Source organism: Toxotes jaculatrix, chromosome 13 (genome assembly GCF_017976425.1).
Source record: "Toxotes jaculatrix isolate fToxJac2 chromosome 13, fToxJac2.pri, whole genome shotgun sequence".
Taxonomy (NCBI): domain Eukaryota; kingdom Metazoa; phylum Chordata; class Actinopteri; family Toxotidae; genus Toxotes; species Toxotes jaculatrix.
The window spans coordinates 18,705,357-18,720,877 of record NC_054406.1 but is presented as its reverse complement, the minus strand read 5'-3'; the positions used below and the strand labels follow the sequence as shown (position 1 = coordinate 18,720,877).

Sequence of the window (15,521 nt, the reverse complement as noted above, 5' to 3'; positions counted from 1 at the left end):
TTGATATGAAATAAGCCGAACCTGAACTCTAAAATGTGGCAATGCGACCGCAGCTTATGTAAGAACTTCCTTCCAGTTAAAGTCCCCATGAAATGAAAAATGGCACCTTCACCTTGTTCACTAACCTTCCATATCACTTCAAATTAACACCAAACAACTGAACTCAAACTTGAGTTTGTGTTTTAGCAAAGTCTTTGTTATTTAAGGTGAAGAGAGTTTTTGTTTAGTTTGATCATTTTAACACCAAGTAAAGTTTGTTCAGGTGTCATGCACATGGCTCTATTGTCACCAGCTGGTCGCATATGAAGCTAAATTCATTCACTGGTGACCAAGAAAATGCATATGAAAGCTTTATAAACAGCTAATGAGTGGGACCTTGTGTTAACTTATGTACAAACTATTAATTGCAACAAGAAAACATTAAAGCTCAGCTTCTCAGCTGCTTGTTATCTTCTAACAGTAAGCTGCTATCTGAGTACCATTTCCATTTATTTGTACTTAATTTCTGACAAAAGGGGATCATAACTCGAGGTCCACTTACTAGCTTTTTCTGCAGCTTTCAATTGCGTCACACCGTATTCATCAGCTGGTGGTGGGGTTGCACAGTCGTCACCTCGTGGCCTCGTGGTATGGAACTGTGGTCACATGATGACAAGTCCTCATCAGAAAGGGTGACGATGACTGAACGGGAGTCTGTGGGTGCTTCAGTAACCACCTGTTACCATGCGAGTGTGCAGGTCACATGATGACAACTGAGCTGTTTCCATGACAAGTGATTGAACGCCATCCACTGATGAAGACCACAAGATGCAGCTGAAAACTCCAGAAAAGGCAAGTATAACTGTTGTAAGTAAACCTTGATTTTATTTTTTATTTTTTTGCTGTTCACTTTTTTTCAAATTAGACAACAGCATACAGGCTGCATACTGCTGTTATTTAACTATGACATTATATTTTCTATTTATTTCATCCTGCTGATGTTGGCAAAACTTTCAAAGCCCCTCTCCACACTGCCAGGACTATAATTGTGGTGGAGAAATAGTAAAATTCTTTTTTGGGGGGGAAATCGATCATTTTATTTATACATATCGATTGAAAAAAAGATAAGAATGAGAACTGTTTGTGTGTATTTGTAGGATCTAAACTCCTCCTCGAGTCTCGGCGGTCCCCAGATTTCCCTGAAAACATGACCTCTGTGTCCTCACTGATAGAAATGACCTTGACCGCAGTTTGTTTTTTGTTTTTTCCTGTTCTGGCCATTTATGTTTAACTCAGCTCGTCACAGTGTTCTGCTTCTGATTCTTTGCTGAAGCGATGTGAGCCACACGCCGGCTTCTTAAGAAACACTCCTTTTGTTGTTTGTTTTCTATTTGGTAACAGAATCATACAATAATAATAGAACAGAATAACAGAATAATAAAAAGAGATAGTAAATAAATAAATACTTAATCCTCCACGCCTTCAGAACAGAGGGAGCATTAGTACAGCTTCTGCTTTTCTAAATGATATATTTTGGCTGCTTTCTATAAGGAACTGACTGATAACTGGCTTCGTTGTTTGACCAATCTGAGGCACCTGCATACTGTGAGTGGCACCTGTCCACGTTGGCTTGAAAGCTGAGAGTCTGAGTTCAGTCCTGATGTTGGAAGAAAATAATATGAAGACCAACATTTCTAATCAATAATGTCCTCTGAAGACACTAATCACTAAAATATAATAAATGACACAAAGCATCTAAATAATAGATTCAAATTTGAGAAAACAACGGAGTTAATGACACATTTATTAGAATAATTGAAGTTAAAATGACCAAATTCTGTATGTATTGATTTTGGTGATTTATATTCTCTGTTGTGAGGCAGTGTGTTGTAAATACCTTGTCAGTGTTCCTGTCAGTGATGTATGGATGATGTATGGCACCTTTCCACACAACAGGCAGCACAAACCAGCTAAGAGACAATACTGTATATCCAGACTGTGGTGAGTATTTTTAGTTTGGGCTCGTGGAATCAGTCAGTTAATCCTCTTCAACTTCCCTCACTCATCGCAACTTTGTTAGCGTCTGATTTCTCTGCTGCCACTTTAGATCATATGTAGAGAAATTCTGCCGTCATGCAGCCTTCAGAAAAGATTTCTCTGTGCCTGTGCGGGGCCTGTGTGATGAGCGCTGTGATGATACTGTAAGTTCGGTGTCATTACCATGGAGACTAATCTAAGCAGTTGCCATTATTAAACTTTTTTTTTTTTTTTCTGAGCTTCTCCAGAAATGTATTAGGAGTTCTGTAGGTGGGCTGAGCAGAGAATTGCGATGTGAGAAGTGGGGAGCTAAATATAGAGCAACCACAGATCCAGACACTGTTGATTAGTGGAGCTGTTTAGACTCTTAAATGGCTGCATTTATGAAACGCTGAGGATGATGTATTGGCTGCTGCATGCATTCAGCCTCTCACTCAGATGAGCTTTTCTTTTTTTTCCCGTGTGTGTTTACGTCTGTGCACACGACTTTTGTTAGCGTAGAGAGGATGGTTTTTTAGTTTTTAAGTGTTTCATTTCAAACCTAAAATTAGTCAGACAGGAAAAAAAAAAAAAAAAAAGAATCCCTCAAGTCCTTTGTGGCAAACCTTTAAAAGCCTCACAGAAGAGGAAATTACATCAGTGCATTTAAAAACACAAACACACAAAACGACATTAGTGATTCAGACAATCATTAAAAAAAAAAAGCTTTCGCATTTGCTTTTTTTAATCGCTCACTTCACTCTGGACAAAGATCTTGTTTACTTCCACCTACATCCCCTAAAATTTGGGTATTTAAAAAAATGCTGTTAAGGTTTGTTTTTAAAGTGACAATAAAAAAGCAAAAAAAAAATTTACCTGTAGTGTAAGGGAGATCCAGCCTCACTTAAATAACTCAGTTAAAACAACATGGTTGAGTAGTGAGGGTTTTTTTTTTTTTTTCTTGTGTCAACCTGGAACATCACTGACTGTGTCCCATTTCCCATTTCCACAAGTCATATCAGACTAGTGGCTGTGTTCCAGGCAATGATATAAAAAAAAGTATATACATGTAAAGGTATAGACATATACTCTGCTGGGTGGATGTTGTTCCCAGTTTCATTTGTACATTACATAGTAAGTGGAAGGACTTCTCAGGAGGTTTACTCGATAATTTTCTCCTGTTTAAAAATAATTTCTAATTGTGGGTCAGTGAAGACTTTTCTTCACAAATGAGAAAACAATCTCACCAAGAGTTCCATGTAGTAACTCTGGAGCTTTCAGTCATATCGCATGATCCTCATCAGCATGCTTCACAACTTCAGGCAGTCTAAACAGGCACTAAATCATTCAGACGTAACCGGGCAAAATCTGTCTAAATAAAACATGATTCATTGAAAAGGATGTGATCAGTAATAATGGTTGTTTAAACTGAGTGTGACTCAGCGTGTGTAATCTTTAGGTTTGGCTGACGGGGGCCATTTATTTTCAAATCTTTCCTGTAAAATTCTCACCGTGATGCCGTCCTCTGTTGATGCCAGGAGATAAATTCAGCTGTCAGGATCATGTGTCAGTTACATAACAGCAGTCCTGCAGCTGCGAGGGATTAACTGCCTTGCTCAAGAGCACTTTGAGGTTTGAATTGGGTTGTGGAACAGGCTCTTCATATCTGGCAGACTGCCCTGTTGTCCACAAAAATGACAAGAGTTTGTTTTGTTTTTTCCCCTTTTTGTCGTCTTTCTGCAGGACTGGATTAACTTCCTAGGGGGCCCCAGGGCTCAAACTTACTCAAACTCCCTCTACTTTGTATTTGAATTACTTACCACTTTTATTTAGGAAGAAGGAGAAATTAAGTACAAGTCAAGGGAAACTGTTTAAGATGAGTTGTAAACTGTGATAGATTATTTCATTTAAAAAAAAAAAAAAAAGATCACATATAATGTAAAAGTTTGACTTCATGTGCCCTGGTGGCATCAATGCTAAGAATAAAATCCCTCAAATACTTACAAGACAATAGAATGAGCAGGATTTAGCAACAGGTCTTGGAATAAGAACCAGTCCACTTGAACCGGAGTCAGTCTACTGTAAACCCCAACACTCAACTTCAGTAATAGTATAACTATATTTAATCTCAATAATCACAAATTCAAACGATAAATACTTTCAGTCTGTTGTTGCGGTGCATGCTGGGAGGTTTCCCTTCAGGCCTACATTGGGATGCTTAGTGCCCTTAATGGTCTGGGCCCTGGGGCAGTTGTCTCCCAGTTTGTAATCCAGTCTTTTATCTATTTTAATTCACTTTTTTTCTCTCCCTCTTGTTACACGTGATGCTTCAAAGTGCCTTTACAGTAACTTGGCCTCCCTCCTGCTCAGCACCATGGACAGCGCGCGGACATGTGCCACCGAGTCCGGATTGGAGCGCAGATTTCCCCGCTGCTGCCGGGATGTGACCATCTGAGCCTAAGTAAACCCTCTCTGTCCAGATAATGAGTAGGAGTGGTCACTGTGGGAGGGGTCGCGCGGTGTGAGCTGTGCGTGTGTGTGTGTGGAGGTGGGGGGTGGGAAGACGCAGTCAGTTGTGCCCCAGCAGATTTTCTCCCGAAGAGAAAGCCTTCCAAGAGTATGCAGATGCTCAGGCCAGAACTCGGATGAATCGTGACACTTGGAAAAAGAGAAAAACACAGAGACAGAAGGAGCAACGCCCACCGATTAGAGTCTGGAGTGCGTGGAGACATAAAATGTGGAGCCTTCAAAATACGAGCAGTTCGTGACACGCATGGTTAAATCAGTGGCCCCCGCACGACGAGGGAAAACACATGTAGCCTGTAATTTTTTTATTTTTTTTTTAAACTTTATGTTTTTCCAAATCAAACTGATGAGCAGACAGTACGGCAGAGGAGCTTTGGGGCGCGCTTGGATGTGCGCAACGGAGCATGAGAGCTACTGCAGGCACGGAGCGCGCGGTATCCTTTTATGCATTTAGTTTGTTCGAGCTCTAAAGTATCTTATTCCTGCTCCGCTCCGACTTCTGCTTATTCTCCCCACAGTAAAAGAAAAAGAAGACATAATTTGAGGAAACTCTTCGTTGCGATGGAACCTGTTGTCGACCACGATCTGTTGCGTGCTTGGAATATTTTCTCTCATGTACAAAGTGAGCTGAAAAGGGGAACAAGGCTGTGAATTTGTTTGATGTGACGAACCTCGAATTGTGTGAGTACCATTTCCCAACTTGCTGTTCCTCTCCGTTACTCTGTGACTCTGCCGCCTTATCGACGACTCAGCACATTTCTGAAGAGGATGTCCGCTGTTTGCGAGGAAGGTTTACGGATTTCACGGACAGTAAACTGATTTTTTTTTATTCTTCCCTATATGTGGAGAATGGCTGCTAAAAATAGCCTGAATGCTGATGAGGTTACAATGAACAGGTTGGTGTTTAGCTGAAACTTGGAGACATGTGGAAAGATGCTCAGTTATAGGACATTTTAATTCACATCACAGGCAAAGTGAGTGGAGCATCAAAAGGAGAGGAAGAAAACCATCTTTTCTGTGTTTGGAAGCATTTATTCAGATCAGAGTCGTTCACTTGAGAAGAGCAGAGACCAACAGGCGATCTTGGAAGCAGCTTGTTGATGGCACTGCGCACCGGGAGGACTTGGTTTGGGCAGGTCTTGCGCAGGGTCTCTCGGCTGCAGGGCTCCTGGTCCAGGCGATCGAGCAGTCTCTTGTGTCTCTCCGCGAACCAGGAGCAGGATCTGGGGGTCTGTCACCGGGATCACCACAAGGCGGGGGATTTCCACCGCTGCTCCGACTCCGGCGTCCACCGCGGCCACCGTCACCGGAGCGCACCTTTCTGCGCCTCCGCCTCCAGGCGCTGTCCACACGGCTTTTCCCACGCTTGCTGCGCCTTCCCGGGGAATCCGAGGGGACATGAGCCCCTCGGTCGCCGGTTCCTGTTGGCCATGAAGCGGCAAAACGTGCGGACCTTGTCCCTGATCATTTGCACGTTTACATACCTGCTCGTCGGGGCCGCCGTCTTTGACGCCCTGGAGTCCGACTTCGAGATGCGGGAAAAAGAGCAGCTGGAAGCCGAGGAGAAGCGTCTCCAGGGGAAATATAACATCAGCGAGGATGATTACCGCAAACTGGAGACCATCATCATGGAGGCTGAGCCCCACAGAGCCGGGGTGCAGTGGAAATTTGCAGGGTCATTTTACTTTGCCATCACGGTCATAACCACCATAGGTAAGTCCCAGTCTCTATTAATGAGTGCCAGCCTCTAACACCAGTGTAACAGAGCCTCCATCATCATTACAGGTGCCTCTCGGTGTCTTATCACTGTTGCGCAAGAGGACATGGTTTATTATGGGGACAATTACATATTCTAGGCAATAAAACGGTCTGTAGGCAGATATTGCGCCTGAGCACATGTTCACATTCAGAGCAGCTTCTAACAACGCGACCTGATCACAGACGTTTAGACTACACCGAGCCACGAGTCTTTAGATAAAGTTTTTAAAGCAACACGTTGCAGCTCTCTCTGTGGTCCAGGGGGGAGGTTTTTTTTTGTGTGCGTGTGTGTGTGTGTTTTTTTGTTGTTGTTGTTTTTGCGAGGCTGGAGCTTTGTGTTGACCACAGTCACCAAACATGAGTATCATCTGGACCTTTTTTTTTTTTTTTTTTTTTTAACTTCTGAAAGCCACCTCTGTGAAACGGAAGGGTGACGTAGCGTGTCACGCTCGGCTGCACTCAGAAGACTGTGAGGGCAAACATATCATTTCCTCTGGTCCAGCTCCACTACGTTATGATTCAACTTGTGCTGTTTACGGTGCGTCACCGGGGGATGTAGCTGAAAGTCTGACACAGTATAACGAGTTTATAGTCTTAACACATCCTGAGATATGTGTGTGTATGTTTTATTAATTTTTAAAGGCTGTAGAAAGAAGACCCAGGTTGTGTGAACGGGACTGGCTGAGGGCAGTATCAGGAGAGGCAGCAGGCAGTGTTGTGGTGCTGAAGGGACAGCTCCTCTGAGTTCAGCTGAAATCTGACATCCTGCTCCACTTTGTCCATCTAATGCAATATTTATTGTTTATTTTTATGTTTACTAGATGCACATTACAGTCTGGGGTCGTTCATGGATCACTTCCTTACTACAACTAGTGATAGTAAACAAATTAAAGATAAAGATAAGAGCTGGTGGTCATAAAAACTAAAACCACATGCATTTATGTTTGAGCATTTTCCCCTAAAAGGAAACATGAATGACACCGGTTTGACGCTCCGTGCGATGATGCATTTGCGTCATTAAGATTTACTTCCTTGCTGTGAAGGAGGGGGTTAACGTGAGTTTCTCTTTGTTTACCCTCCACAATCAAACCCCCGTCCTTTCTGCAGTCTAATCACCACAACACTGAATGAAGCTTTGCTGAATTAAGTTTCGAGCTAATTGAATTAATTCTAACGTGGGTGGCGCTATCAAAAAAAAAAAAAAAAAAAAAAAAAAGTTCAAATCCAAGCTTTCAATCAGAACTAGATTATGTGCGCGGCACGACATTTAAAATGAACTCCCCTTCCCGCAGAGGTCACAGAGACGCGCTTTCTCCATTATGGAAGTCAGATACTGTCAAGATGAGGACTTTAAGCTTGGAGTGGGGGGGGGGGACTAATGCACCGGGCCTGTCCTCCAGTTTGCCGGGCAACACTTAAAAGGGGACGAACGCACGGAGCAGAGAAGGTGGATCCTCGGTTGTTTCTAGGCTACAGCAGCGAGAGCCATTGTAATATTCATGTTTCTGTGAAGTGGTTACATTTACTGCAGCGGGCTGTGTCTCCTCTGTGTGGAAACAGCTCTGTAGGTATTATCATACTCTGAACAGCAGCAGCAGCAGCAGCAGTTCAGGGGGCAGTTTCTGACTTTTCCTGCAAAACGTACAAGAATGTTAAATGGCTGTTTTCACAGATAAACGCGGGTATAAAGAGGCGAGTCAGCACTCAGCTGTTCAGAAAGGACAGAGGATTTATCTCATGGTGACAGTGATGAGACCGAGCTGAAGCAGACTGCACTGCAGAAAAGCAGGAAAGAAAAAGTCCTGTTTGTTATGGATTACAACAGTTTGATTTCATTGTTTGTAGGTCCAGATTTAACTCCCTTTTACAAACGCACTGTGACGTGGTAAAACAAGCCTGCAACATGTGGCTGAAAGCTGTTTTGAAGTAATATCATCAACTTGGACCATGACTGCGTTATCATTTTCTAACATTCTGCTGCTCTGAATTAATGTTTCGGAGCAAATTGTAATTAAAAACAAACCAAATGAATTCTTGAGGGGTTTGTTTCACAACAGAACACAGTTCACTGCTCTGAGCATCAATTTAATTATTTCACATATTGTCACGTGGATCAAATTGGAAAAACACTCTTTCCACTGTGATATTGACAGAATTTCCTGCACAGTCAATGGAATCTTGTTTCATCTCTTCTTAAAGAGAATATTTTATTATTTTCTCTACATTTCTTATTATTAACAAACCCCCATGAAAAGAACATCAAACAACAATGAACTGATCCTACTAACATCAGCATCGTCTTTGTGTCCTCTGTGTCACAGAGCTCAGCTTCTCCAAACTATTAAAACACATTAATGAGCCACACTTTTGCACTGGGTGACACCTTCATTCATTAGGATAAACACGGGTGCTGTAGTTTATTTAGATTCAGTCCCAAATACACTGTTCCGCTGCTGTTAATGCACATGTGTAGTAACCATCTGAGAATAGTCCCCAACAAAGGCACTAATTGCTCCTGTTTGAGTTACCTTTGCTAAAAGCTGCCGTGCCCAGCTGTTCGAGGAGGTTTTTTTCTGTATTTTTTTAAATGAAGGAGTTTACATTTGTGATTTACGTAAGAACTGAAGAGCTCTGGTCTGTGAGAAACAGAACAGCTTGGAAAACATTGGGGGGAGATGGACGACTGCACTGCTGGCTTTGATGTTTTTGTTGGATTTGTGTCAACATCTCTAACCTTTACAACCAAGGAAATTTTTATACAGTGAAGAGAAGCCAGGGATTCATTTCATCTGGTTAAATCCATAGCTAATAACTGCTGGCAGCTGACCTTTGACCCAGCCATCAGGGTGTTTAGACAGTGCAGCTTTGATTTGCTGAGTTAACTCGATGATTGGAAAGGCCCAACTCAAACATACTGTTCAGCCGTCAGTATGAGATCTGTCACCTCACGCTCTCACCTGATAATTCCTTAACAGAGAAACTTTACTTAGAGATAATGAAGCTGGATTTGTTCTTCTGCACTGCAGAAGATCAATAGATTTTCAAATAATAATTTCATCCAAAGAAGTGAAACTAGCTTTGTGCAAAATGAAACTGCAAAGATAAGGAAACAATTTGGACTGTGTCAACTATGAGCTGTTTGTGGAAACTAATTAAATTTAGTGTCATCATGTGGGACTGTAAAAAATAACATACAGAGATGTCTATTAAGATATGTGGTGCCACGCACTCGTGCCCACTACTGGATGCGTGTGTTTAGCAACAGAATAAATCACAAGAAAGACTAAAACCTGCAGGAGAAACGTAAGAATACAGTTCAGCTGGCAACTGTATACAGCTGGTGGCTTTCACAGAGCTGTAAAAGCCAGCAGCACATGTGCACAGAGAAGAATACAGCCTTACACATTTATCGTTTAGTCCTTATAAAGCTGAAGAGCTGTAACTTTACTCAGTATAAATTTTCCAAGACTATTTACAGCACTCTCCATTGTTATAATTAACTGGGCAGCCCTTATCACAGGCAGGTGACACATTAAAGGAAAAAGTGAAGGAACAAACGAACAGGCTGACTCACATAGTTTATGAATCATATGTTGTGGCCTTTTCAATCACCAGGTCTGAACCCAGCTGAACACTGATGGCAGCTTTTTGGAGGGACAGTGTTCTCATCATCATCATCTAACTCAAAATTAGTTGACGCAAGATAACAACATGATAAAAATTTAGAGGTGAGGGTAAACATGCAGTAAATATAACATATCAGTATGAAGTCAAACATATACAGAAGCAAAGATGATTTCTGGAGTGATTTTAATGCTGATATCAGTTTTGCTGGACCAAACTGTTCAGGGACGTAGTAATCGCTCAGCCAAGAGCTGTTAAAAGTCTCAGGAGCTGCAGTAAGAGCAGTGGTAGGTTTAGTGGTGATATAATGTCAGCAGCAGACTTCATCACAGAAACTGCCATTATTTGTAGAGACTTTTGTTCTATTAGAAGAAATTACTGATGTTGTAGAAAATATGGTGATAATAATAGTAACAGTAGTAGCAGTAGAGAAATATATTTGTGGTAGTAGTAGTACTGGTAGTAGTAGTAGCAGCAGTGGTAGCAGCAGCAGTAGTAGTAGTTATGGCAGCAACAGCCTGTCTGTACCAGCCACAAATTATTATTTTTCTTCAAATTCACATAAAAACACGTTAGCCTCTGTAAACACTGAATGAGGTGCTTTAGTTCAGTAAAAATAGCAGCAGTAGAGATTTGTACCAAAACTCATGTCTTTGACTGTGCACCTGGCAGATAGATATATAGTATAATTCCAGTGTAATAGTAGATGTACAGTAGAAGCAGTAGTAGTTGCAGTATGAAAAAGGCTGAATCTCAGGCCTGCACCTTCGACAGAGGATCCACATGTGCTAATGGGGGGAAAGCAGCGTTTAGTTAGTCTGCAGCCTCAGGCCTCGTCTAACTGTGCTTTATTGATATCAGGCTAAACACAGTAACATTTTCACTTCTAGGCAACTTCTTCTGCTGGCAATCCACGATCAGACGCTCGTCCTCATTATCATCACTCCTCCATAAACTACACGAGAACGAGGGGGGAAAAAAAAAAAAAGGGCCGGAGGTCTGAAACTGGAGCCCAGCTGAGATACTGTTAGCACATGTCAGAGCAGCTGTGTTGAGGGGCCCATCTCAGTTGCCATGATGAGGTTGTAAGCACTGCGCACAGTCCCTCCCCTGCACCCCTCCATCCACACTGACCTGCAAGCTGACTCTGTTTATTCCTGTGATTAATTGCACCGAATGTGACACTTAGTGATGACAGCATGTGGTGAACTCAAGGTGTTCTCAACGAAACCGCTTAGACGACCACAGCATGCAGTAGTGTGTATATGCTCGTACCTTTCTCACAGTGTTGAGTCGCTGGCGTTGCTGGGAGACTAAAGACGGCTTTAAAAGCTGAAAGTCACCTCTGCTAAATATCTGGAAATATCAACATGTGTGTATATACAGTGGACATGCAGCTTAACGTATGACTGAAATTGGACCAGTAATAGTTTATTTTTTTCTTTGAATGGGTTTTGTACTAAAACGTCAGCAAAACTCTTCCTGAAATGCAGACTAATGAAGTTTAATCATGGTGAGCAGCACTTTAAGGTTGTATCAAATGGCACACAAAAAAACATAATTGCTTTTTAATGAAGATTATATTTGCTGCAAATAATAATTCAATGAAAAATGTGTTCTGAGATTTCCAGTTAATTGGAGGTTTTACAGGCTGGAACACTTTGTTCATGAAGTAATGTGTCAAATTTAGTTAAAGGCCAATATTCAGCAAATGTAATGGTCAAACAGATAAAGCACAGTATACACCTCAAAGTAAAATAGCGACATAGCAGTGTTGGAGCAATGTGAGAGACAAGTAAAAGCAACATTTTTATTTTTAAAGTCTACAGAAACTGAAAATAACCTAAATGTTTGTATTGCGGTTCTGCTTGTAAAAATGTAGCTGCGGTGTATTAAAGCTGTGCTCACTGACACGCTAACATGCTGGGAATCATTAGACTTTCTACACATCCAGCAGTTATGAAGCAACGCAAGCATGAACTTGTGACAAATCTCCACGATTCTCTTCACTTTTTCTTCTCTGTTAAGTCAAACATTTGTTTATCTGGAAACAAAAACTATGAGCTAAAAATGCTAAAAATGCTCCGTAGAGCTGAGGGAAACTGCAGACTCCAGTTTTTCACTATGAGCAACTCCTTTCACATCAGATATAATCATTTGATCTGGTGTTGACATGATAATATTGATTACTGCAGCTTTAATGTGATGCATGGTACGTATTACCCCTGAATACAGGACGTGAAACACTGTTTTCAAGCTCAGTCTATGTTTTTGCCCACACTGAGTCAAGAACTTACTTAAGGAAATCCCAAATAAATATCCCAAACGTCAGCTTACCGTGAGTCACTGGTCTGAAAATCGTGTGTGAATATTTACATAATAGCAGAGTCAAATGCTGCTGTTTAGTAGTGCTATACAAGTGGCTCCCGTTCTCACAGATAAATTCATCAGCCGTCTTTTTTAATGAAAGCGCTTTGTGAAGATGAGTCAGATGCCGTGTCTTTGTACCTATTGTGCCAGTCACAGTTTCCATTACGCTGCACAGCAGCTGTCACTTGCAGTGTGTCTCCCTGCAGAATTTCTTGACTCGTGGTCTCCCAGTAAATCCAGTTTACGTGCGAGTAGGAAGAGTCCACTCAGAGAGAATGAGTTATCCTCTGGGTGATAACACACATCGTAATCTTAACAGGGATTGTTTGGTGGAGCATGTGAAGCATGTGGACAGTGATTGCCATGTGTGTGTGAGTGTGTGTGTGTGTGTGTGTGTGTGTGTGTGTGTGTGTGTGTGAGTGTGAGTGTGTGTGTGTGAGGGAGGGGAAGACACAGATTATCTTTCTACGTTGCATCTTGACAGGAACTGATAAGAGATCTGGATGTAGATTCAATCTTTCCCAGAGAGAACCTGCTGATGGTTCTCTCCAGCTGTGTTGGTGTCATTTGTTCATGCTCTCACTTGAACATCAAAAAGCACAACCACCAGGATTGGTCAATAAGCCCTCATGCTCATCTGAATTTCCCTGATGACATACGGGCTGTAATACCCTGGGTTTCCCATTACTTAGTATGGATTATGTAAATCTTCAAGACATCAAGGACACAGGACTTCATGACATCTTTTCTCAAGCAGCAGTCAGTAAAATGACTGAGCATATTTTAAATCCAGGGGATCTGCTCATTCATAATGCACAACACCAAGTTTCATAACAGGTGTGCATATATAAAATGACTAATGGCTTGTGTCATGTTTTTTAATGGTCCAATTAAAGCCGCTCCAATTACAGGAGCAGTTTGTAAAAGCTGTGGAGGTGTTTTTCACTGATCTGGCAAGACTTCAGCAGTCATCTTAGCAAAACGAATGAATAATTTACATTATTTGACTGAAAACACACTTCTTCACACATCATTTGACAGGCTACAAAACATAAAACTCAGTTCGCCCTCTTTATAAACCACACAGCAACCTGCTCTGTGAAAGTAAACTTCTAACTTTTCCTGGGCTCATAACTTATTGTAGTGAAGCTTCCCAGAGGATGAATCCTTCTGACTTTGGTGACCCCAGACTTTTCTTACAGTGTCAGAATGAGGTAGACATTTCATTTTGAGTGAAACTTTGGGACTATTGAATTGACTATAATGATAGTTAGCACACATTCATGTTCCACTGAGTATGAATTATAATAGCTTTGTGGATCCCCTGACTTTTCATCGAGCGCCATTATCAGGTCAGGTTCTTTATTCATTGTTTGTTTATGACCTAATACCTGCACGCTCCCATCAGCCTCAGCTGTTGTCGTTTTCTCTCTTTGTTCTTTGAACACCGTGTTAATTCGTGAGTTTTATTCATATACGTTAAGAATATGAATAAGCATATTTCCCAAAATGTAAAACTCTTCCTTCAAGTTATTATTTCAGTCACAAACAGAGAAAACATTTATTTGCCTCGCTTTAAATTCATTTATAATACGAGGTACTGATGTTCATTTTAATTGATTTGACCAGTCATGAGCTCAGGGTGTTTGATGAATGTGTTGCAATATTGCAAGTCTTTCATTTAAAGACGTTTTTGTTTACATCAGTATTTGTGTCTGGATTTTAAATAACAGTGCCTTGCACTTGTTTTTCTGTTTGATTAGCTTTAATGGAGGAACAGTAATTAAAACGACAAGTAGGACCATTTCCTAAATAAGTGCAGATTCCTCTGCTGTTGTCGCCTCTGGTGTTATATTACCTGGACGTATCCAGCAAACTCTATCAATGATTACTGGAGTGTTTCTGAAGTGTTTAGCAGTTTCATTCGCTTGAGATTTTATTTGCATGTCACCAGTTTGTGAGACCACATCTCTGCTGTAAATTAACACCTTGCTGTTTGGCGGCCTGCTGTAATTCCACCTAATGTCGGATGAGTCTGTACTCACCCTTTCTTCCCAAAACAAGAGAGCTGTTAATATACTGTCTGACTGCTGCTTATTGAAAAATGATTTGAAGCCTTCACCCTAGTTGCACTTTGTAGCCAGGAGATTATTTTCACTTTGCCAGAGTGTCCTACCGGGAGCTTGATGGAGGTCTCCACACAGATCGATGGGAATGTGTTCCTGTGGTGCTGATGCTCTCTGTGGGAGTCACTTCTCTGGAGCTGGCTGGTCTATTTTCACTGCTCAGAGGGTAAACTGTGCACACGAGGTCCCTCGGTGCAGCACAGTTTGCCCCTGTAGCTTCCTCCCTGAAAAAATAAATGACATGAGATATTATTAGCCCAAAAGAGAGATATAAAGGACTTTAGTATGTCTGAACTATTCTTGTATAATGTGGCCTGTGGCTCTGAAGGGAGCTTTTCGAACTCAGCATAAATAACCCTGATGACGTTATTTTTTTATTACATCATCAAGGGTTATCTCAGGTTAGCATTGGAGGCAACAACACACAAAGCCTTTGTTTCATATTGGAGGTGTTTTTAGAGCTTGATCAGTGTAAGAGACTAATAATCAGGATATCTTGCCCTCTGCTTTATTGGCTTTGACCATTCTTTTAGCCCTTCTAGCAGCATGCCTGTGGAGATGTCAGTGTTGGTCGGTGAGTCCATTGGTTTAGTCCAGACCAAACCAAACCAAACCAAACCAAACCAAACCAAACCAAACCAAACCATCTCAACAAGTATTAAATGAATTTCCATGAAAGTTTCTTCATGGTTTGCGGAGGATGATTTCTGCTGACTTTTGTGATCCCCTGACTTGTTCTCAAGCATTTGAAACTTTTTGTCTGACTTTTTATCTAATTATCTAGACAACTGTTGGATGAGTTGCCCTGAAATTTGGCACAGAGAAAACAGTAAAATAATGACCCAAACTTTCAGTTGTAAACACACACACACACATCATTGATTGGTTCAACTTTGACTGACCATTTTTTTGATTGCAAGTTTTAGAAAATCTGGCCAAAGTGTTTGCTTGTTTATAACATAACCAAACTATTACAAATTAAAGACCCAAACTGCAACAAACCTGAAATTTGAAATGCCACACTAAGACCTTGAACTACAGAAAAGAGTTCTGAATTTCTTCTCCTGATTTAAGTAATGTACAGCGACAGCTGTGCTGAGAAGTCTGAATGGCATGTGAAAA

At 41.3% G+C, this 15,521-nt stretch overlaps 1 protein-coding gene across 1 annotated transcript in view; it reads left to right on the top strand.

The window, feature by feature from the left end:
* The first annotated feature begins 5,495 nt into the window (after window positions 1–5,495).
* Window positions 5,496–15,521, top strand: part of kcnk9 (potassium channel, subfamily K, member 9) — a 31,818-nt gene continuing 21,792 nt past the window's right edge. Inside the window, exon 1 of the mRNA XM_041053646.1 lies at window positions 5,496–6,234. Within this exon, the coding sequence (XP_040909580.1) occupies window positions 5,622–6,234 (613 nt within the window). The 5' untranslated portion in view covers window positions 5,496–5,621. The remainder of the gene's footprint in view (window positions 6,235–15,521) is intronic.